Source organism: Vulpes lagopus, chromosome 11 (assembly GCF_018345385.1).
Source record: "Vulpes lagopus strain Blue_001 chromosome 11, ASM1834538v1, whole genome shotgun sequence".
Classification (NCBI taxonomy): domain Eukaryota; kingdom Metazoa; phylum Chordata; class Mammalia; order Carnivora; family Canidae; genus Vulpes; species Vulpes lagopus.
The window spans coordinates 34,420,434-34,444,856 of record NC_054834.1 but is presented as its reverse complement, the minus strand read 5'-3'; the positions used below and the strand labels follow the sequence as shown (position 1 = coordinate 34,444,856).

Below are 24,423 nucleotides of genomic sequence, written 5' to 3'. Positions count from 1 at the left end.
TTCGAAGTTATTCTCACATTGCACTTGGGTATTTTAAAATTAGATTTAGTCTCCTCCTTATAGATAGAGAACTCTATCTATAGATAGAGAGAAGTAAATGGATTTAGGAAGTGATTTCCAAATTTGGCCAGTTATTAGAGTCACCTTGAGGATTTGTAAAATAATTTAAGGAGGGATGAGAAAGAATGAAGAGCTTTGGAGCCATAATAACTCACAGATACCCAACATCAAAGCAGGCTCTTGGGCATGGCAATCTAGAATTTGAGAAGTGTTTTGTTTTGTCTTGTTTTAAGTAAGCTGTACACCCAAGGTGGGGCTTGAACTCATAACTCCAAGATGAAGAGTCACACACTTTACTGAATGAGCCAGCCAGGTGCTCCTGAGAATTCTAAACTAGACAAAGCTTTTGGAAATAGGGGCAAACAGCCCAAATGAAGCCATATGTGTAGATTAGATCATCTACTAAAAAAGTAGAGAGAACCTAGAGCAGAATCTTGGCATTTAAGGGAAGGAAGACAAAATGAAACTAAGAAAGGAGACCAAGTACGAACAGCTAGAAGGGGGAAGAAGAAAATCCCTGAGAAGAGAGTTGCAAGAGACTGGGGTTGTCCAAGGTATCAAAGCCACAAAGACCTCTTCAGGCTAGGTTATGGATGTTCTGAAGATACTATCTAAACTTTAATGATTATCAAAATCCCCAGAGTAGCCTTCTTAAAATATACAGAATCATTGGGCAGCCCAGGGTCAAGTCCCACGTTGGGCTCTCGGCATGGAGCCTGCTTCTCCCTCTGCCTGCGTCTCTCCCTCGCTCTGTGTCTCTCATGAACAAATAAAACTTAAAAAAAAAAAAAATATATATATATATATATATATATATATACACACAGAATCATAATTGCTGCAATGGAGCCTATGACTCTATACCTCTGAAAAGCCTCCTGGGTGATTCTGGTATGTAGTTGAGTTTGAGAACCATTAATTTAAACTACTTGCCCAATCCAGTAACAGAGAAATTTATTTAAAAGCCCTGGAAAGAGACCTAAAAAAAAAAAGAGAGAGAGAGAGAGAGAGAGACCTAAAAAAAGAAAAATCTGCACAGAATGTCAGAATAATTTTGATAGCTTATGTTATAATCTCCCCTTGGAAAGAACTAAGGTAAGTACCTAACTTGCCACAGTAAGGTATTGCACCGATGCAACAAGAATAAAGTAATGCCCACAGTAGACAAAATGTCATTTTCAAATACTACTTAAAAATCTTAAAAGGTGGAAAAGAACATAAAGAGCTAGAATTAAATAATTTATTACAAAGAAGCATTTCCCATAAATCTGTTTCATCAACATACATGACATTTCAGTATATTCATAATTGGAGTAAGGAAAACTTAATACTACTGTGAAAAACAAGAATGAGATTCAGGTAACCATTTGTGATTCTGTGCCCTAAAGGAATCTTGTTCACAATAACAGGAATGTTGATTAAACAACCGACGAGATTGGTGCGCTGAAAGGAAACCCTTCTTTCATTCCTCCAAATACAAGGAGGAAAAGAACTGTAAAATGCTTACTTTATGAATCCTTCCGATCTCACAATTGGTCTGGGTGATTAATTAATCAAGAAATTCTTTCATTTCTCTCCCTACTCCAAAGTAACTAAATATAAATCACCAATCAGCAATGAATAAGGTAAAAGTGGAACTCTAATTCCACTCAATTAGTTTTAAGGTATATTACTCTGAGAATCAAGTTCTTCTACCTAAGTACATGAGGTTTTCCTTTAAGGAACGAGTGCATTTTTAACAGATTCTGGAACTCGGCTTGCATAATAGTCGTAGTTGCGCAGCGTGGCCAGGACGCCTGCGGAGTTCATGTGCTTCACCTCCTTGTTGTACTGAAGGGCATTTCCATGGATATCAGTTAATTTGCCTACAGAAGAAACATCAATACAACATTAGCAGCTGGCCAGATCATTATGTTCCTCGTTATTTTTAAGTGCCTCTTACTTCCCTATGTAATAATATCAATTAATTCTGGATAAGATAGGAAAAATAATGAGTGACTATAAAGGTTAAGCTTAATTCACTTGAATTTAAAACTATAGAACAATTTTGATTAAAAAATATTTTTTCTCCCTGATTAATTTCATTTAGCATTTTTAATTCATATTTCTTGGTGTCAATTAATTTCTCTTTTCCTGAGGTGATTACTTTTCCTGTTGGTTCTGCTCCATCACTACTATTCCCATTTTCAAAAGGGTTTTCTTCCTTCTACCACTGAATATTAACACTTTATTTAATAAGAGTTTAAGTGAAGTATGTTCATCAAATATAATTGTGTTACATTAGTTTCATTTGCATCCTAATGAGATGGGATTGTGATAAATTTAACTCCCTTGTCATGGGACGCCTGGGTGGCTCAGCAGTTGAGCACCTGCCCCTCGCTCAGGGCGTGATCCGCGGTCTCAGGATCGAGTCCGCATCGGGCTCGCTGCCTGGAGCCTGCTTCTCCCTCTGCTTACGTCTCTGCCTTTCTCTATGTCTTTCATGAATAAATAAATAAATCTTAAAAAAAATAACTCCCGGGATCCCTGGGTGGCGCAGCAGTTTGGCGCCTGCCTTTGGCCCAGGGCGCGATCCTGGAGACCCAGGATCGAATCCCACATCAGGCTCCCGGTGCATGGAGCCTGCTTCTCCCTCTGCCTGTGTCTCTGCCTCTCTCTCTCTCTCTCTCTCTGTGACTATCATAAATAAATAAAGATTTAAAAAAAAAAAAAAATAACTCCCTTGTCATATAATATGCTGGTGGGATAATATGGATAATATATTAGGAGAAAGGATAGAATAAAAATAAAGTGTTTTAAGACTAAAAGTAAACTGATGTCTAATATAAACTGAAAAATCATCTTAGTATGCATATATTTATAATATATTTTCAGTCATTCTAAAAAAAAATCTAACTCCATGTTCTTAAGCACTAGGATTGCAATATTTACCAATATTGGCTTACATGAAACTAAGTGAGGTAAAGACGATGATGAACATTTTACTTTCCAAAGGAAAAAAAAAAAAAAAAAAAGAAACCCTAGAAGCATTAAAGCCACAAATCCAGAAGGGTTTAATTAAATCAACTGTATGCAAATTAAAGTCCAAAAGGCAAATAATAACTAAAGAAAAATTAATTTGCTAAAAGATTTACTTTCTCACTTCTGAAATGCAGGGTCGGATTTGACTAATCTCTAGGATTTATTCGAGCTTTTATATCCTCAGAGTCTAAAGTAATATACTGAAATAATTTGTCTTAGCGTAATATAAAAACTATAAAGACTTTAATTCCCCAAAATAAAAGGACTGACCTCCCACAGCATGTAAAATAACTTCCGGAGCACAAGTATCCCATTTCTTACATCCAGGACTTGCGAATACATAGGCAGAGGCTTTGCCTTCAATCAGCTGAATAATCTGTAGGGTTAGAGGTAATAATTTATCCCTAGATCATGAAGTGATTGAAGGATAAGAGAAATTGCTTGTTTCTATCCAGTATAGTTCATCAATTCCTCTGTCAGACTCAGGTTAAAGCTTTCAGCCAATTTAAAGGACATGAGTAGTACAGAGAAACATACAGAATACTATAGGACATAGAATAATATAGTGACCCGAAGGGGGAAAAGGTGGCTAAATAAGCTACAAGGAGGATACTGGAACAGTCTTCATAGTCCTACTTCGATAGTTTTATTTTTATTATGTTGCCTTTTTTCTTACTGTAAAAGCAATATACTGTATATTATAGAAAAATTTAAGATTTTTAATCTTGTAGACAAGTGATCATTATTATATAAAGGACAGAGGAACATCAAGTAGTAAATTAATTTATCAACTACAGTAAGTCCCAACAGATACACAATGCTGACTAGGCTAACAAGTGGTTTCTCTAGTCTCTGGAATCCTAGGTATTGGTGTTTGTACTACCAAAATATGAATTCTTAAATTGTCATCTTAATAACTCAAGCAAAACTGAGGTCACTAATAGAAACTGTATGACTCTAAAAGAGTCATCTGCTATCAGGCTTTCATTAGTTACTTATTTTTTTGATTATACTGTAAAATAATCAGTACTGTAAAATTCAGACCTCAAATATTCTGATGAAGAGACCAGACTGAAAGAAGGAAGAAAATCTCAGTAAACACAATGTAACAAATTGCCCTTCTTAGTATTATTCAAGACACCATCATTAAACCTTGCTGTAGACTTTTATGTAAAAGGTTTTTCCTTCACCTAACAAATACGTGTTGAGTCTTATTATGTGCCAAGAACTATTTCAGGTATATTTTCTTGAGGGAAGAAGGGCTGTAGCCTTCATTAGACTCTTAAAGAGTCCTTGATATAAAAAAAAGTTATTAACTGTTCAATAAAGTCTTTTTATAGAAGAAAGGGTGGAGGATGTGGAGGATGGGGCCTTTGTTCCTAAGGAGAATGGTGCCCCTTGGGAATAAAAGACAGAATGGGATTTTTGTAGCTATAAAATTAAGGGCAAAGAGAAATCACACCTGTCACTACTTCGAATTAGTGATGACCAAGAATACATTTTTACTTTGAAATGTTTTAGATTTCCCCCCACCAAAGTACTGCTATTTTTAACCTCTCATTTTCATCCTCTTAAAAGTAAATCCCTTTGAAAAATCTAAAAATAGTTGATTATTGCTTCCAAAGGGTAGGTGAAGAAAAATGAATCCCACTCAGTTCTGTAAGCATTTACTATTTGCCCTCCCCATGCCAGGCATACAAGTGTGAGATGCACATGCGTTGGGAACTATAGCCAGTCCAGTATCATGAGTATCTGAGTTGGGGGATGTCACGAGATAAGGCTGGGTGTGTTCAAGGGCCAAAAAATATAGAGGAATTTACATTCCATTCTCACAGGCTTGGATCTTAAATTGTTGTGTAGGGAGTAACCCAAGGATTTCGGGCAAGGGAGTGACATCCAGTAAGTTTTGCATTTTAAACTGTTCTGTGGTATTGTGAGACTGGGACTGAACACACAGACCATGTGGAAGCTACTGGAAAGTCTGGGGGATGATGATGGGTGCAACTAGGACGGGGGCAGCTGAGATGGACAAGAGGAGATATTCAGGAGGAATTAAGAAGATACAAAGATAGGATGGGAGGAGTCTAGAATGACTTTCAGGTTTTTGGCTGGAGCAATTATGAAAATAGTGGTGCCATTAAGCAGACAGGAAATAGGAGGAATGCACATGAGGGCAGGAAGAAAAAGGAAGAGATCCAATTGGGTCTGTTGAATTTGAGATATCTGAAGTATGTCACCATGATAATATTCAGGGAGCAATCAGATGAGAAGAGATTGGGGCTAGGGATACAGATTCGATTTCACAATTCTCTCAGGAGGATGGAAGGCTTGGTGAAAGAATGGGGAAAGTATCTAGGAAGGGGCAGGCAGGCCTATCCTTAGAGTCCCCAGAAGAAAGGTGTAGGAAGTAACCCCAGTGGTTCCTTGAGAAAACAAAGGCTGCCAAGACGCATAGGATCCTATCCTAATGGCTTCTGTTAGCACTGAACTCTCTTAGATAAAAAGACTTGAACCATCATATTTTTTAAAAAATTCAAATGTTGCTGAAATGTGCTTTCAATGGTCAATTACAACTTCTAATTCCTTTTCCCAGCTCTTATTTCACATTTTTCAAAAGCTCAAGATTTCTTTCCATGATTTAATTGCATTCCAGCGGAAGGGCAGACATTTTCATACCTTATTTCCTGCTCCTCCCACTCGCAGTACATCATCAGGGTTCATGGCAGTGACACAGTCAGTCACCAACTTGCTATTATGGGACCGGGTCGTTGTGATGATGTGTTTCCCAGCAGGCACCTCTTTCAGCTGAAATCCAAAGGCACCCAAACCTAAAACTCCCCAGATTGTCCTCCCCAACACAGCATCTGGTCCTGCCTATATAAATGAGTGAAACAACAGCAAATCTTGTAATCATCTGGAGAAAAATGTCAGCCATACATAGAATACTGATTTGAATTAGCATCAAGATTTAAAAAAAATAATAATGTAATAAACAACAAGAACAATATTATCCCCAATGTAATTTTCCTGAGATAACCAACTGATTATTCTCTTGTTGTTTGGGTAACAAGTGAGGTTTGAGAGCTACTGAGGGGAACTTATGGTTATTCCTTAGTCCTCAGGAAAGGAAACATCATATAGTGATTCCCATCTCTCTCTGAATCAGCCAGTGATCTTATTATTGTATTTGAATATAGCTGTTTGCAAGAGGACCTGAAGTCCCCAGGAAATGAAACACCATATATTGATTACCACTTTTCATTATCCAAGGAACAGCCAGGATCTTGTTACTATGGGAATACGTAATGGCAATAATGTATTCTGCTGCTATGGAGACAGGGCAATTGAATAGGCTGGTACTGAAGAGTAGCCATGGAAGATGGGGCCAAAGTTAAAGATTTTATTGACAATTGTGGTGGTAAAATAACGGCAATGACGATGCAATCTTAGCATCTGTATTTTCCTCTGCAGAGGTCAAAGAATTTTCAAACATACTGTTATAACTACACACTTCATACGGAAAAACATGACCTGGATTTCATGGAAAGTAAAACTGATGCATAAAATGATTAACACAGAGTCACTGTAACACCATCTTGTTAATACAGTAAACCTATATTGTAGACATACAGACATATATTTTACCGAATACCACGCAAGTACCAGGCACTGTACTAAATGCCTTACATGTATTATCTCATTTAATCCCCAATTCCTTGTTGAAGCAAGTATAATCATCCTTGATTTCCAGATGAGAAAAATGAGATTTGGAATCATTAAGTAACCTGACCAAGGACTCCAGGAAGATCATAACCAAATTCAAGCTAATAGGCAGTATTCTTCATCACTAAACTATACTGCCTCATTTTCCTTGTTAAAATGCTTTCAGACACATCATCTTATTTGCCCACTAGTGGTACTCTGGCTACTGTTACAGTGAAATATGCTTACGTTGTAGGTAGGATTCCCTGGGAAGCAGACTCTGAGACAGGTAGGGTGTTTATTATGGGCCATCCTTGAGATTAACCCCCATGGAAGGGAAGGAGGCAGCATGAGTGGACAGAGGGAGACACAGAGCTGTGATGCAGACCCAGCAACAGTCTCGGCTGGCCCTACAAAGAGCTCTGAAACTAGAATGGCCCTTCAGGGTTATAAAAATTGGAAGGAAGTACCAGGCACTTATACAGTAATCAGTCACTAGAAATGGACTGCCTCGAGAAAGGGCACATCACGGGGCCACGAGGCTCGTTACAGGTGGCAATCCTTGAAGAGGCTGCCGGCTGAAGGCTGTCTGCCCCACAAATGGGGCAACAAAGGTACCAAAGTACAACACTGGGTGCTCAACATATGTTCGTGTGCTTCCCGTGTTCACTCTCAAGTCTGTAATATAGGAGAGTCTTAGAACCTGAAAAGTCCAGATGGGCTCTGGTGCCCACTGGGCTTCAGCTTGATTGCTGAGACAAATTTCATGCTTTCAAGGAAACTAGTTTATTAATGCAGCTCTCCAGTTATTCTGAAAAAGAAAGGAAAGCATCCTAAAGAGTGGACATGGGTATTCTGGTTCCAAAAATGTCCTATTCCCTCCATAAGTGAATATGTAGGCAAAGAGGATGTGTGACCAAGGAATCAGCACCACAGTGAGGTAAGTGCAACCCCACAAGGTAGCCAGCCAGCCCTCCCCTGTGCTCCAGATCTGTCTCTCTCATTCAAAGCACCACACCAACGTTCTGGGAGATAATAAAGGCTGTGTCATCTTACTTCATAATGGTTAATTATGATTCATAATGGTTAAGAAACTCTGACATAAAGACAGATTAGGTTTCTTTGGATTAAGCCATGCTGTTTTTCTTTAAGTGCCTACCAGCTCCAGTATCTGTTAGAATACTAAAGTTTGAACTCTTATCTGGCTCAAGAAAGCACTTTAGAGTAATTACTAAGAGTCTGGACCTGGGTTTCTTTCTTTTTTTTTTTTTTTTTTTAAAGATTTTATTTATTCATTTATTTAGAAAGACCAAAAGAGAACAAGTGCAGAGGAGGGGCACAGGGAAAGGGAAAGGGAGCATCCCAAACAGGCTCCATGCAGAGGGCAGATCCCAACTTGGAGTTCAATCTCACAACCCCAAGATCATGACCTGAGCTGAAATCAAGAGTCGACACTTAACCCACTGAGCCACCCAAGTGACCCTGGACCTGGGTTTCAATCTCCAGATGTGTCAATGACAAACCAGGTGGTCTGGGGAAGTTACTTGCCTCAGTTTCCTCTTCTTTAAAACAGGGAATCAATTAATCAGGCATTAAGGCTTCCTCAAAGGACTGTGGTGTGTATTAAATGAGATAATGCATGTGAATCCCTTGAGCCTGGCAGCACACAGTAAGCTCTAGACAAATTTTAGCTATTATTATTATTATTATACGGATGACTATTTAAAATTGAACATCCAGCCTTGAACACCATCAAAAAAGCTGAGCCACTTTTCCACTTGTTGCAACAAATCTCAAGGCATAATAAGCAAGAGTGAAGGAGGAGATAGAGAGTGCATAGGAACTGTGGTGAAGGGTGAGGCAGCAGTGGGAGAAGCAGAAGGGAAGGATGCGAACTGGCACAAGTCACCTGCCTCTTTTCTACCTCCTAGTGGGGATAGAACCCTAACTATGTTTCTCACCTTGGCTTCATTCTTGTGTTCCCTTAAGTTCTGCTTTTCATTGTTCTGTGGAAAACGAATACAATTGTTCTAATCTCAGGAATAAGTGATGGAAATATTAATAACCCCTAAGCACCGTGATCATCTTCTGGTGAAAAGTGCCATGCATTACAACATTATCTATGAACTAAATGCCCCTCTTTTAAGTAATGGTATTAACTTACTTAAAAGTTTACATAAAAACCGCAAACTTGTGTCTGCATATAATGCTGCATGAAGATTAAAGTCCCAGTAAAAAAAATTAACAAACACTTAAGCAACTCAGTATGGGCAACTTTCCCAGTAATGTACTATTTTTGCTAAATAATCTTAAGCACGTGATTATAAATAAAAAGTTATAATCATACACATGAAAAAACAAGTTGATCTTAGAAGCAGAGGTTAATCCTCCTGCTCTTAACTCGGATTAGAGTAGAGATTCAGAAGTAATAGTCCCCACTCTGGTTACTTTGATTCTCCAAAGTCCTATCAAGGTCACACTAATCTAAATACCTCAAATATCTTACTGTGATGATTTCCTTTAACACTTAAGGTGATTTCTATGGTACAGTTCTGCTTTGGAATGACAGCTGTCTCTTGCTTCTAAGGAAGACAGTTTCTTTTTTTTTTTTTTTTTTTTTTTTTTTAGGAAGATCGTTTCTTTAGAGTATAATAGAAAGTCAAAGCAGATCAGAGAGACAAAATAAGAGAAATGAGTGCAAGAAGTGCAAGAGCCTATCTAGTTCTGTTAACAATGCTAACTGCAATTTAGGCGCTATGTATTATTACCTGGAAAACAACATGGCTAGCATCTTTCCTTGGCTGAAATGGTTCATTTCTTCAACATGCTTCAAGAACCACCTGTAAATCAGGTGTCTCAATGACCAAACTAATCAAGAACCATGTCAATAATTTCCAAACTTTTGCATTTCAATCAGGAGGCGTACGTTAAAAAAAAAAAATCTACGTAAATTACACAGTTTATCTGGGTACACACAGGTACATTTATATTCCTGGTATCAATGCCCCCAAGAGGTTCTGATTCAAAAGGTCTGGAGGAGGATCTGGAAAGCTGTTTTTGTAGACCTCCCCAATAACTGTACAGGCAAGGAAGCTAGAAACCACTGGATTAGATAACATAAGGAAACCATATAACTATAATTATTTATCTAATAAAATATTTTTGTATTGTTTATAGTAATACCTGGTAGTTGTAATATGGCTGGTTAATAACTCCTGCTATGGCTTTTCCCTCATAAGCAATTCCAATAAGAACTGTCACATTGTCAAGAAGACCTGTGAAGAAGAAATGAATATCAAGAACATCAATTATATAACTTTCTCATATCATGACTCACCATCAGAACATTAATGGCTCTAAGTTATTTTTGGAATAAAGGTAAGAAATCTGTAATGATTCATCTACGATCAATCCTACTGCTCGCAAAATGCACAAATTATAAGAGATAGCTGGCCTGAGACAGAAATAGGATGTATAGCCACTTAACTGAATCGATAGACATGGTCTCATTAGTACAGTTTGTAAGCCACTGGAATAATGCAGCCATAACTCCGCAGCCTTTATCGCTAGATTCCTGTGCCCCTCTGCCACCATCCATGGCACTCCCACCAGGATGAGATCGCTGGATCACTCTACTCCAGGATCACTGTCTAGATCTGCATTTCAAGTCTCTAAGGTAAAATTTCTCCAAGTGGAGTCTGCAGATTATCAAGTGGCATCAGAATTACCTGGCCCAGGGGTACCTGGATGACTCAGTGGTTGAGTGTCTGCCTTTGGCTCAGGGCGTGATCCTGGAGTGTTGGGATCAAGTCCTACATCAGGCTCCCTATGGGGAGCCTGCCTCTCTGCCTATGTCTCTGCTTCTGTCTCTGTGTCTCTCATGAATAATCTTTTTTTTTTTTTTTTTTTTTAAGAATTAACTGGCTTAATTTCTTTTTAAAAGTAGGCCTCATGCCCAACATGGGGCTCAAACTCACAACCTTGAGTTCAAGAGCCACGTGCTCTACCGACTGAGCCAGCTAGGCACCCCTCAACTGGCATAAGTTGTTTTTTTTTTTTTATAAAGATTTTATTTATTTATTCATGAGAGACACAGAGAGAGAGAGAGGTAGAGACACAGGCAGAGGGAGAAGCAGGCTCCATGCAAGGAGCTCAACGTGGGACTTGATCCGGGGTCTCCAGGATCACACCCTGCAGCACTAAACCACTGCGCCACCAGGGCTGCCCCTGGCATAAGTTTTAATACGGATTCTCAGGGTCCTTCCCAGAGCCAGTGAATAAAAATCTCTGGAGGTGGGGATCCAGATCTCAACAAGCTACCTGGGTGCTCTTATATCTACTAAGCTGGTTAGAGCTTCCCTATTTCTCAATGGATTATAGCGATGTTTTACTGCACACACATCCATACACGTGCATACATACTGTATGACTGACTCATTATAAATATGCCTTACCCAAGAACAGAGAAAGTTTTTTATAATGACTATGAGAAATTTTTTTATTTAAGTCATGAAGGTGAGAACCGATATAAGAAAACCTGTGTGTAGATCTCTGTTTCAAAAATAAAACTCTAAGCTTATATAGGCTCTGCTCCTAAAACCTAAAACTCTGGCTCTGAGCCTGGTCTTTTTACTTTAATGCTGCCAATTTTTTTTTTTAATTTACTGCTTTCTAATTTTTCTCATCTTAGACAATTTCAGAAAGGAAAAATACTGTACTGTGTTCCCAAACTCATCTTTAAAGGTGAAGCTATGAGTGAGAAAGCAGCTCACAGGCGAGGGGAGGGCGGTGGTGGTAGAGAACAGCTTGGCCTTTCCTTGTTTTCAGCCCCAACAGGGCTGTGGGTTCAGTAGTCCCTCTGTTAACCCCGGCTTCATGTTAGTTATTCTTACCTGGGGAACATTAGAATTGTGGCACTGGTAGAGGGTCGGAGGGTGGGCTTTAAAGAGAATGAATTTTCTCTCTCTGTCATGACAATCACTGATACACAATAACAGCGAGGATGAGTACAAGTACAGCTTTAGGGCATAAACGTAAAATATGATACTGGGTTGTTATGAAACAGATGAAATATTAAGTGTTTCCAACAAAATATCATATACTAGACCTATTGCCATTGAAAACAAACACCAAAGAGATACTGACCTTCAGTATATTCCTTGGTACCATCCAGAGGATCAACCCAGACCACAAGCTAAAAAAGAGGAAGTATCCAAATTAAGCATATACTATTTTAAAAATAGGAGTAAGTAGATTAAAAATACCTTTTTTTTCATTTTTGAAGTTATGTTATGAGTTGCTTAAGCTAATGTCATCAGTTTTGTGACTGAAAAACCTTATTGTTTTGTGATCATGGAAAAAGTCCATTTATATTAGAGAAAAGTCTAATTTAAGAATTTTAAATATGAAATGCTTAACTGGTAAATTTACTGTCACCTGAACAATAAATGCAATGCTATGAACACACTGAGATCTAGGTGGTGGTGCAGGGAAAACTTTAAAGTGGCACCAAAAATGTTTTAAACAATGTGCAGCTGCTACTCACTTTGACATATAAATGCTGATAAAAAAAAAGAATGACACTTTAATTTTAATTAAGGACACCATTTATACACAGCAAAGAAAAACAAATGATTTATAAACTGACAGTAGACTAAAAAAGAAATCCCTTCTGCTTAGGACTTCAACATGATTCAGGAGATGCATTACCCACCAGAATTACGATGCTTAATGTGAATCTGTGAATGAGGCATACTTCTTATGGAAGATACTATGTCTCATTTTCCTTGTATCCTCCCTACCACAGAGCAAAGTGCCATACTCACAGAAGGTATTTGATGAATGCGTGTTAAATAAATCAAAATCCAAGAACTAAAGATTTATGATAGTTATCTGAAGCCACAGATTTAACTTAAGCAGCTTTAAAAGTAAGGTGAGTTTTATGGCCTTCCAAACATATAATACAGAATGACCTGTTTCATCTCCTTCCAGCCCCAATTACCAGTGAAACACTTTACTACCAAATCTACTAACAAATTAGATGTTCTCCCTATAAGTATTTTTAGAGCAGAGAAGAAACTGACAGGATGAGAAACCGAACCCTAAATTAACAGGTCACACATTCCATATGGTTGCCTGACACTTCTGTGCCACCCTGAAATATTTCCATATTCCTGGTTGCCCTCTATCTTATGTCTCTACCAGCTTTTCAACATTATAGGCAAGTTTTATTTCCTAGAGCAAAAAACAGGAAGGTTAACAAAGAATGAAGTAATCATATGGATCATACGTCTTCTTCTTTAATAGCACTGTACTGGGATGGGCATGGCTGCTGCAGTATCTCCTCCCACTGACCATCTTCGATGAGCTCCTGATCCACTTCTTCACAAGGCAGATCCTAAAACAGATAACATTGGTGGTTACCGAAGCTGTTTGGTATTCACAGAGCACCCTTTCTTTGTCTTAGTAACAGGAGAAACGTAGCATCATCATTCACTAGGCCTTCTTATTTCCCATTTATGGCTAGGGCTTACATGAGTCAGAAAATAAAGCAAGCAGTGCTTGAAATGTAAAAATGACCATATATGGCTCATCAAAGTGGACTACAAAAAAATCCCACCTTTATTATCTTGCACAGTTTAAAAAAAAAGTCTAAGTATTACAAACACTTAAATAAGTGGCTCTGGGGATCCCTGGGTGGCGCAGCGGTTTAGCGCCTGCCTTTGGCCCAGGGCACGATCCTGGAGACCCGGGATCGAATCCCACGTCGAGCTCCCGGTGCATGGAGCCTGCTTCTCCCTCTGCCTATGTCTCTGCCTCTCCCTCTCTCTCTGTGTGTGACTATCACATAAATAAAAAATAAAAAAATAAAAAATAAGTGGCTCTGACATCAGATACTTCTCTCTCAATTACATGAGATATTAATTCCTTCACTTTAACCACGTTATAGTTTTGGATAAGCATGCAAATGACTCTAACAAAAACAAAACACCAGAAACCACAAAATCCATTTTATTCCAAAGTTCTAGAACTCTGCCCATCTTATAGTTTGCATGCTGAATATTACAACAGGAACCATATCTTCTATAGTCAAGAATTGAGACATCAGCCTAGAAATGGATTAAAATATTTTATAATCAGACATTTCCTTCAAGTCCAAGGAACAGGATGAGTATTTTGGTGTTACAACACCAGATAGAACGCTGGAAGTAGTAACAGTGGTATATATATCATTAAAGTGGCAATTATAAATCCACACAGTAAACAGTCATTAAAAAAACACTGTATTCCTGGCAAGTCTTACCTCTTCCCCTATAATTGTTAGTTTGGGGAATTTCCGTGCCAGTGAAGAGCATATGCTCATTTGTGCCAATCGGTCAGCTTTGGTCTGCAGGTCTGTTGCACAGGTCTGCAACAAAGAATGAATATTTTAGCAGAACTAACACGAAATAAATTGTTCTCCGATTCCTAATGCATGAGTGTTTACGTCATTTAAATTGCACTGTCTGTTTTTAGGTTCATGGAACTTAACACCAAAGGGGTCAACTAGTTTCCTGGTTCGGATTTTCTCAAGGGATTTTTAAGTGGTTAAAGTTTGGAAAGGAGCTTTTAGATTATTATAGTCTAAACTTATTGAGAAATCCCCTTCATAAGATCTCTAGGTCAATCTTTTGCTTCAAAAGATGAAGAGATAGGAAATTCATAACTTTTCGAGGCAGTCAAAGCTGAAAACTATCTTTAGCTGTTTGAAAGGTATCCCCAATATGGATCCTCCTATAACTTCTACTCACTAATCTGCTACTAATCTACTAAGCATCTACTTTCTTAATAATTCAAGAGGTCCTCTGGATGATAGAAATAATTCCTATTTCTAAAATATAAAAAATGTGAAAATGACAGCAATAACATCTGATATACATAGCTTACCTCCAGAATTCTCAATCACTATGTCAGACAGTTATTCTAGTGAAAGACAATGCAAAATCTTGCAATTGACAGCCACAACCTCTTCTGTTAGTTTGTTTTCACAGAATTATGACATGTTGCAATTTATATATGCCTTGTTAGGTAGAATTATAGATTGTATTATTTTAAATAGTAAAAGTTTTACAATACTTTTTAGTGAAACAAGGAATGATTAAGGAAATCAAAGACTTTTATGCCATGCTGAAGTCTGCTGGTTACCTTAATGCAAAGAACGAGTCTGCTGGTATGGAGGGCCACAAAGACAGAGATCTTTGTTGTACTTCCTAAAGAACTGTGTCTGGTACACCATAGGTACTCTAGAAATATCTGTTGAAACTTCTTAAAAGAACTGTTAAATTTGCGGATGACATAGATCAATCAAGTCTAGAGACTACTCCCTATAAAGTAAAGAAGACACATGGACAACCATTAAGTATATGAGGAAAGCTATTCCAATTCTTTTCTTGTCCAGGATAATATTCCCTGCTCTTTCTACTGACATAGTGCCAGATCTCATCATTCTGAAATACTTTGAGTGACAAATTTAATTCTGCTCTGCCTCTTTTAATTCCGCTGTCTCAATAAATGGATATAAAGTACTAAAATGCCTGACCAGTACAGAGGAAAGGCCAATTATTATCTTTATCACCTATTACCTGGAAGTCCCTGACCAGTTCAGAGGACAGGGAGATCATTACCAGTGCAAAGGACAGGGAAATTATTACCAGTACAGAGGACAGGGAAATTATTACTGTTTTTCCATTACTCCTTAGCAATAGACTGCAATGTGGTACACCTAATTTAATCACAGCATAAAATCAATTTAAAAATAAGTGATACCAAGGAATCTCTCTGAAAAGAAATGGTCAAAGATATTGGCAGTGGTGGCATGATGGATAGTTTTTGTTTATTTTTGCTATTTTTCTCCATTTCCTGTTTTTCATAATAGAAAAAAAAAAAACTTAACAAAAAAGAGAGTAACATTAGTACCCTTTTGAAAGTCACTAGATTACATTGTTGGTTTATCATTGAGCATGTATGTTGTCAACTTAAAACCTCTTTCTTAAACAAATATAAATCAGATTTTCTTCTTATTACTTGAACATGAATATTTTGGGAACTTATAATTATTCTTGATACAATATCCTGTTAGATTTGGACCTCTTTTCCCAGTGTTTGTAACTTTTTCAATACTTATTCTGTGATCCAATATATTAACTACTCTTCCCAGGTTAATTTTATTAATAATATTAGTAAATATGTCTCTATATCCTCCTGTTCTATGACACTTTTGAGAAGACACATTCAATGAATTTTTAAAACTGTACTTAAGTTAATGGTTAAAGAGAATAGGAAGGAGTCAGAAGCAGAGTCCTATGATCTGTCACCAATGATCTTTTCTAGATTGATGTGAGTCATGAATTAAAATGAAATGTATGAGTAACATTGTTCACCCACTTTATGGACACACCTAAGAGTGGTTCAAGATGGGGGATGGGAGATGTCATCTCCATGTTTACCAATCACTTAAATCTTTTTTGTTAATGGAGCATGAAAATTTTTTTCCTGAAATCAAGATATTTTATATATTACATCTACTTCCTATGCTATTAAGCCCATAGTCTATCAAAATTAAAAATGAGATTTAACTTATGATTTTCATTCTTCTTTTTTTAAGTTTTATTTATTTAAATAATCTCTATACCCAACATCAGGCTTGAACCAACCCTGAGATCAAGAATCGGGTACTCTTCTGACTGAGTCAGCGAGGCACCACCCTCCATTTTTATTCTTAATTTTTCTTCTAGTCAGAGGAGATGGGGAGGTAGAGGGACAGAGGGAAAGAGAATCCCAAGCTGACTCCATACCCAGCACAGAGCCCAGAGCCTAATGCAGGACTGGATCTCACAACCCTGAGATCATGACCTGAGCTGAAATGAAGAGTTGGACATTTAACTGACCAAGTCACCCAGACACCCCATTCTGAATTTTTAAAAGCACTTATATTGAATGTCATATAATTGGCTCATCTGAACTTATTACTAAGTTGTTTTTTACTCATATTTTTGGCCATTTTTTTCTGCTAATAGCCTCCGATAAGTCAGCCTCATGCCTGTCTTATCATAAAGGAGTGACTTAACTATAATTCTTTCTATAAATCATTTTAATGTTAATGGTTAATCATATCCTATAATTTTCTCGCTTGGTCAAAATTACACTATGACCTCCTTTAAAAGTTATAGTAAAATTATAGTGTGAAATGATAACCAAATCTTATAGAAGAAATTATATTTTATTTTTTTTTAATATATATTTTTTTCTTTATTTATTTATGATAGGCACAGAGAGAGAGAGGCAGAGACACAGGAGGAAGGAGAAGCAGGCTCCATGCCAGGAGCCCGACGTAGGACTCAATCCCGGGACTCCAGGATCACGCCCTGGGCCAAAGGCAGGCGCCAAACCGCTGAGCCACCCGGGGATCCCCATGAAATTATATTTTAAACTAGAACACAAGCATGGTAGGATTTTCTTTTAAGAATCAACTATCAAAAAAATAATCAATCAATCAATCAATCAATCAATCAACTATAAAAGGGCACCTGGGTGGCTCAGTCAGTTGAGTGTCTGCCTTTGGCTGGAGCCATGATTCCAGGGTCTTAAGACTGAGTCCCACATGGGGCTCTCTGCTCAGCAAGGTGTCAGCTTCTCCCTCTGGCCCTCCCCCCACTTGTGTGCACACTCTCTCTCTCTAATAAATAAATCAAATAAAAAAAATAATCAGGTATCACTAGGGGCAACTGGCTGGCTCAGTCAGTAGAACCTGCAACTCTTGATCTCAGGGTTGTGAGCTGAAGCTCCATGCTGGGTGTAGAGCTTACCTAAAAAACAAAACCAACCAAAAGAATCAACTATCACCATAAACTATCTTTATGATAATTTACCTACTTTTTAAAAATTTATCTAAGTTTTTAATTACCATACTAGGGGGAAAATAAAACCACCTTGTTCTGTGTTTCTTTTCCATAAAGAAGGAAAAAATTTAAAGCTCTGAATATAAGGAATACTAATTTATATGCCAGGTTTTTTTTTTTTTTTTTTTTTTTTTATATGCCAGGTTTTACCAACATGCCAAGTTCGCTAAGCACTGAACGTCTTGTAAGAGATTACTTTAGGATACGAAATTGGTTACGGTGCTCTGGGGCTGGACAGCAGTCAGAAGGCTTAATTATACAAATAAGAGTTTTGGATGCAGGAAGCCTGGAGTCATTTTCAAAGCAGAAACAGAGACTATTTGAATTAAGGGTCTTGCAATCTCTGTAGGGGAGACATTAAGTATTTCAACCATTGAAGTGTCCAGATTATTATATCCTTTAGCTAAGACAAAAATAAAGTCAGTATGAAATGAGATGAGACTTTCAGTACCTTCTGCACGATACCCAGATCTCCTTCAGCAATAACACGTCTGACTATGGTTCCTGCCTTCTGAGCAATAGAATATGCTGAGGCAACCAGCCGCATCAACACAGTGTGACTGGAAGCCATGATAAGCCTAAGGAGAAATTAAGAGAAATGTTGTGTTACTGTCAAGGCCAACTCCTGGCTTCAGTCACTTGAATTCAATTCAACACATAGCTACTGAGTATTTAACTGTGTAGACCTTTTATTAAATATTTACTAAGAGACTTGGAAAAAACCTCCATTTTAGCATTAACTCTCTCAATACATTGTATTACTATACAACGTATAGTATATATTATATACAGTATATGTATATAGTATATATACTATACAATACAATCCTTTCTCTCTGCAGATGAAGCATTTTGAAGCAGGGGGAAAAACAGGCCTCAGTCTATGAGCATGTAAAAAAGTTTTATGTATGAGGTGTATCTATGTACAGGCAAAGGCCGTGGAAAGGTGGAAAGTGCGTCAGGGGCTAAAAATAAAAGATACAATATCTGCCACAAGCAAGCTAATATTTTGGTGGGTTGGGAGTAAAATATTGTAACCTAAACTCTGTAAAGTAAAACTGGTAAGAGCCAGAGAGGTACGAGTAGCATAAGGCATACGGGTGTAGGTACAGAGTAATTAAAAAGAGGATGGCTTGCATATTATTACAGTTAGAGTCTAAAAACCAATGAATGTTCCATTAGAGACTAAATAAAATGTAATATGCTGGCTATTTACTACCATCATCAGTTGCCAAATAAAGAGAACGTGCAACATAGCTAACTGGGGTGAAGACGAATCACCCGGAAAAGTAATAAGTGTCAGAATAGCCCCTGGCCCAATGGAATATATGGGAAAAACAGTCTTCAGGACAGAGTATATTCCTCTTTGAAAATACAAATTCAAAACCTGCATTTTTAGTTACTGCTTTCAGGCTAGGATGTACCACTCAAACTCCCTTCAGGGCTGAAGGGCATTCCCCCAGCTATTAAGAGTACCATCAAGAGATGGCCTTTAGCTGCCACTTTTCTTTGGAAATTTATCTGCTAAGAAGAGTCATTACACCTGATACCAGTTAACAAAGGGGATGGACTTAAAGGTCACTCCACACTCCAACTGGACTGCCACCCCAACTCTCCTGGGTCATCCTAGCTTCTGGAATGCCCAGCCTTGAGGGAAGCCTTCACTGAGACTGCATCACGGCCCAACTCTCTACTCCCCAGGGCATCACTACTTTGTTCACACTTCCCAAGTGACCCCAAGAACACTCCCTAGCAAACCTCTCGGCCTTTATCTCTGTCTCAGAGAGCTCACAGGGAACCAACCAATGACAAAAACTCTCACCACTCTAACTGAATTGGGTCAACATTGTTTCAATGCAACAAAGGAACACAATACAGAACACAAGGGACATTATGAACCTCAATTCAGCAAGAGTCATTTTTCTACCACCAATTTCTGACTGCCTGTTTGATTTGATGTGCCTTTTAAGCTCTTTGTGTCTTTTTTCTCTCATCCTCATCCCATTCATGGGGATTAGGAACATTAATTGAGGCAATAAACAAGTGAAGTGTATGAAACCCTTCAGAAGGAGAACAGAATTGAATCTGATGTAAGGTAATGCATCCCATACTGTGACCAGGAGCTGTCTGGAGTTAAGATGAAAATAAAATGAATTCCTATGCATTTAAATTCCGCTTATCTTATTACAACATAATCAGGCTAGATTTATTTTACAGGCATGCTAGGTGAAAAAAACTGCTTATGAAAATGACTAATTCAGAACAAATAGAAAACAGGAGAAATAATCCAGCACTTTGTTGACCTTATCTCTACTTCCTTATTACCCATGACCTGCTACATATCTGATTTATTCTACACTAGAAAAGGTAGTCTTCAGGCAAATAATCATGTACTACCCAAATGTCTTAACTACTGAGGATATTTTAATATGTGCTGGTCTGCTCGTTTAGTTCCCATGTTATATAAAAGGCCATTAGTGAAAGGCAGATCATTTTTCCTCACTGCACGGTAGTGCTATAACTTTTCACTTAGGTAAGATATCACTTACCTTTAAGCCAGTTAAGAAATCACTCTAGCCTTGTCAGGCTTCACGTATGACTAAACCACTTTTATGTGTGTCACGTCCACAGTATTTTCTTATAAATAAAAACTTAGGCTTTATCTACTACATCCCTCACAAAATGCCTACTATATGAACTGCCAATTAAAGCTAACACCGGTTTCATAAGAACGTAACAGGTTTGATGTAAAGCATAACAGTGATTTTTAAAGAGATCCTGCAGATCACTTTTAGTTGACAAATAGAATATTCCTACCAATTTCTCTGAAATACTTCAGTCCAAATATAATTAGTAATGAAATATTATTACCCCTTGTCTAATATTTTTCTTACATATTTTTTAAACAAATGGATACAATTTTGGCCCTTATTTAAAGAAAATGAGCCTGATTATATTATCAAAACTTATCTATAAAAGAGGTTCCTGTTAGCTTTTTTCATTTTGCCCCCGTCCTAGAACCCAAATGAGAATCACCTGTTGATAGTATTGGAGACTGAGGACCGAGCACTGAGCACCGAGCACTTGTACCACTGCTGCCACCACTGTCACCGCTGTGGAAAAGCTGCCTGCAAGTTGCTAACTTCCTTAGGTAGTTCAGATTATAAATACTGTACTTCCTTCCCTACCAGCTTTATGCCTCCTGGGTCCTAAAACACCACCCTTTGTGAACACATCTTTCTGACAGCTCACTCAAAAACAGCTTAAGGCAGCTAAAGGCTCAGGCACTGGAGTTAACTGCCAGTGTTCAAATCCGGGCTCTGGCACATTTTAGCTGTGTGATCTTGGGAAAGCCACTTAAATTCTCTGTGCCTCAATCTGCAAAATGGAGTTAATAATAGTATCTATAATATAGGGTTATTGTAATTATTAAATGAGTAAAGCAGGTAAAGCACCTGTAACAGTCCCTAGCACAAGGTAAGCACTAAATCATACTGGCTAACCATTATTGAGATAATTGTCCTCATTACTGGCTATCCTGCAGAGACATCAGGGTAGTTTTAAAGACAAAAAAAAAAAAATCCTATAGCTTCTGCAACACTATTTTGACCCTGAGTATATATGTAATATGATAACCAATACAATCCTGAATCAAAGTACAGATTCTCTTCCATAACATTCAGGCTAAAAGTATGTATGATAAAAGGTTGTATGCCACTAAAGGCTATCAACCTAACATCCCATCCTTCAAAAAACCCTTAGAGTTGCCAATAGGGCTATTCTGAAGGATAAAAGCAGGAATCAAGTGATCCACTTCCTTTGATAGCCTGGGAAATCAATCTTGAGTTGAATATAAAGGTGCGGAACACATGAGGATTAGGATCTAAAAATGAATGATGAGTTCTCAATCAGAATACAAAGACTATCTTTTGAAACCTGATTAAGAGATGCTAAGGTTCGGGATCCCTGGGTGGCGCAGCAGTTTAGCGCCTGCCTTTGGCCCAGGGCGCGATCCTGGAGATCCGGGATCGAATCCCACGTCGGGCTCCCGGTGCATGGAGCCTGCTTCTCCCTCTGCCTATCTCTCTCTGTGTGTGTGACTATCATAAATAAAAAAAAAAAAAAAAAAAAAAAGAAAAGAAAAAGGTGAAAAATTCAAATCGTGTTGTGCTAATAACAGTCATCTGCCATAGCACATGGAATATCTAAATGACATGGCATTGCAAACTATAACTAACTGTACTGACTCCTATCTATACTAGCTAGTTGTATTTCACCTCATAAAATTCACATTAAAAAAAAAAGAGATGCTAAGGTTCAAGGTCATGTGGAAAAATAAAAATATGAGCAAAACAGAGCAAACTCTGAAAAAAGAACAATGAGCCAAGATTTTCTCTTTACTGGCTACCAAAATATGATGTAAAACTATCGTAATTGAACAGTTTAGTCCTGAGCAGAATTAAATTCCAGAAATAGATCCAGACACACTAAAGGGGGTATTTCAAATCACAAGGGAAAGTTAATCATACAAAAATGGTGGAAACAAATGCTAATCTTTTTAAGAAAATGTTGGATCCTTTTTGCATGCTCTGTATCAATATACTTTCCAGATCAATGCATGATTTTATCTTATTTTTTTAAAGATTTCATTTATTCATAAGAGACACAGAGAGAGAGGCAAAGACATAGGCAGAGGGAGGAGCAGGCTCCATGCAGGGAGCCCGATACAGGACTTGATCCCAGGACCGCGGGATCAAGACCTGAGTCAGAGGCAGACGCTCAACCGCTGAGCCACCCAGGCATCCCCAATGCATGATTTTAGAAGTAAAGAATGAAACCATAAAAGCATCATAATAAAGCTGCATGAAATATTTTGTAAATTTGGTAAAGGACTTTTTTAAGCACGAGAAGAACTAAAAATCTATATAAAAGAATATATTCGGGATGCCTGGGTGGCTCAGTGATTGAACGTCTGCCTTTGGCTCAGGGCATGATCCCTGAGTCCTGGGATTGAGTCCCACATCAGGTTCCCTGCATGGAGCCTGCTTCTCCCTCTGCCTGTGTCTCTGCCTTTCTCCGTGTCTCTCATAAATAAATAAATAAATCTTTAAAAAAATAAAGAATATATTCACAAATTTGCATAAAAATTGAGATAACAGTGTAACCAAACTACTGCAAAGAAAGCAGATTGACAAAATGAAAAAAAAAAGTAATTTGTATCACATATTAGACATCTGAGTTAATTTTGGTTACGTAAAGGGCTTTTAGGGGAGCCTGGGTGGGCTCAGCCCCATAAGCTTCTGACTCTGGCTCAAGTCAGGATCTCAGGGTACTGGGATGCAGTCTGGAATCCGCTCCCTGCTCAGCGGGGAGTCTACTTCTCCCTCTTCCCCTGCACCCCCCCAACCCCCCCCCCCCGGCCCTGCTGGTGCTTTCTGTCTCTCTCAAATAAATAAAAATCTTTAAGAAAGAGCTTTTACATCAATATGTTAAAAATGAAATACTCCAGTAGAAAAATGAGCAAAGGATACAAATAGGCTGTTGCTAGAAAAACAATGGCCATTTGTTTACACGAAATGCCTAACTTCATTATGAAAGAAATGCAAATCAGAACAGTGAAAGATGACTGTTCATGTCTAAGACTGGCATAGATAATAAATACGCGCGGGGTTGGCTAGCCCGTGACGGCGAGGGAGCATCCTCCTGACCTGTTCGGAAGGATGCAAAGTGGTTCAAACCTCTTAGGACGAGTTTGCAAAGATAACTAAAAGCAAAACGTACACATCTTTTGAGCTAGCAATTAGATTTTCGGGGTAACCTGAATACATCAAGCAAGCCTACAAGCACGTAAGACAGACAGTAGGAACAAAGTGTGCTCTTTGAACGAAATTTTAATTTCAGGCGTCAGGAGGTCTCTAAACCCGAGTGCACTAACGAGCCCAGGATCCAGGTTTCCCCTGTTAATTCTACGATCCATAGCCATGAAAGGACCCCGGAGCGCGAAAATAAACGCACCGATGAACAATTAAATTGCTGACACTCAAGAATCTAAGTCCGAAATGGCAACATCTGGAGGAGCAATCTGATTCACGCAAACTTTTCATTCTTTTTTTAAATCCCTGCAATCTTGTATCCGTGCAAAGGGGTGGAGTTGAGGGGAACCAATGAACGATTCAGATCTCCCCAAGGCCCTTGGCCGGACTCGCGGGGGAGAGACTTACAGTGATAAGCCTGGAACAAAGCTAGACGAAAGACACCTGAAGGCTAACAACAGAAGGCTATGAGGCAACAGGTCCCTCGCGGTGTCCAGCACCTGGACGCCTTCCCGGCTGCAGGTCGCACGTCGGTGGATGGAGGACAAACCTACCGCAGCTACTGCGCATGCGGGAAATTCGGCGCAGGCGCAGAACGGCTACTCCCACGGCCGCCGGAGACTCCCGCCCGCCGGAAAGGTCCGTGTCTCCGCGTTTTCCCCTGAACTCTCCAGCGGCGCGTGCCGCCTAATCTCGCGGGAAGAGGGGTGTCCACTTTGAAAGAATCATTCTGGCGTCGCGGGTTTTCCAGTCGCTTTTGTGCTCCCGGGATTACAGAGTCCCGCGACCGCCGAGCCTGCACCCGCAGGTGTCCGTGGGCGGGCCGCAGGAGGCCCACGACGTCTCCTCCACCTGCGCTCCCCGCAGCAGCATGGCTTTATGCGAAACTG

General features: G+C 38.7%; 1 protein-coding gene across 3 annotated transcripts; it reads right to left on the bottom strand.

The window, feature by feature from the left end:
- Positions 1-1,286: 1,286 nt before the first annotated feature.
- BPNT1 (3'(2'), 5'-bisphosphate nucleotidase 1) lies at positions 1,287-24,098 on the bottom strand. 3 transcript variants are annotated; one of them, XM_041723520.1, is made up of 10 exons: positions 23,942-24,098; positions 18,172-18,298; positions 14,087-14,191; positions 13,073-13,180; positions 11,929-11,977; positions 9,967-10,058; positions 8,745-8,789; positions 5,758-5,955; positions 3,352-3,457; positions 1,287-1,925 (listed from the first exon to the last, which is right to left on the bottom strand). In XM_041723520.1, the coding sequence occupies exons 2-10, from the start codon at positions 18,289-18,291 to the stop codon at positions 1,777-1,779; spliced, it is 972 nt and encodes a 323-aa protein (XP_041579454.1). In that variant the 5' UTR covers positions 18,292-18,298; positions 23,942-24,098; the 3' UTR covers positions 1,287-1,776. The 3 variants fall into 3 exon arrangements, with proteins under 3 accessions (XP_041579454.1, XP_041579455.1, XP_041579457.1); XM_041723521.1 differs by lacking the exon at positions 23,942-24,098 and adding an exon at positions 20,757-20,858; XM_041723523.1 differs by lacking the exon at positions 8,745-8,789.
- Between the last annotated feature and the right edge of the window lie 325 nt (positions 24,099-24,423).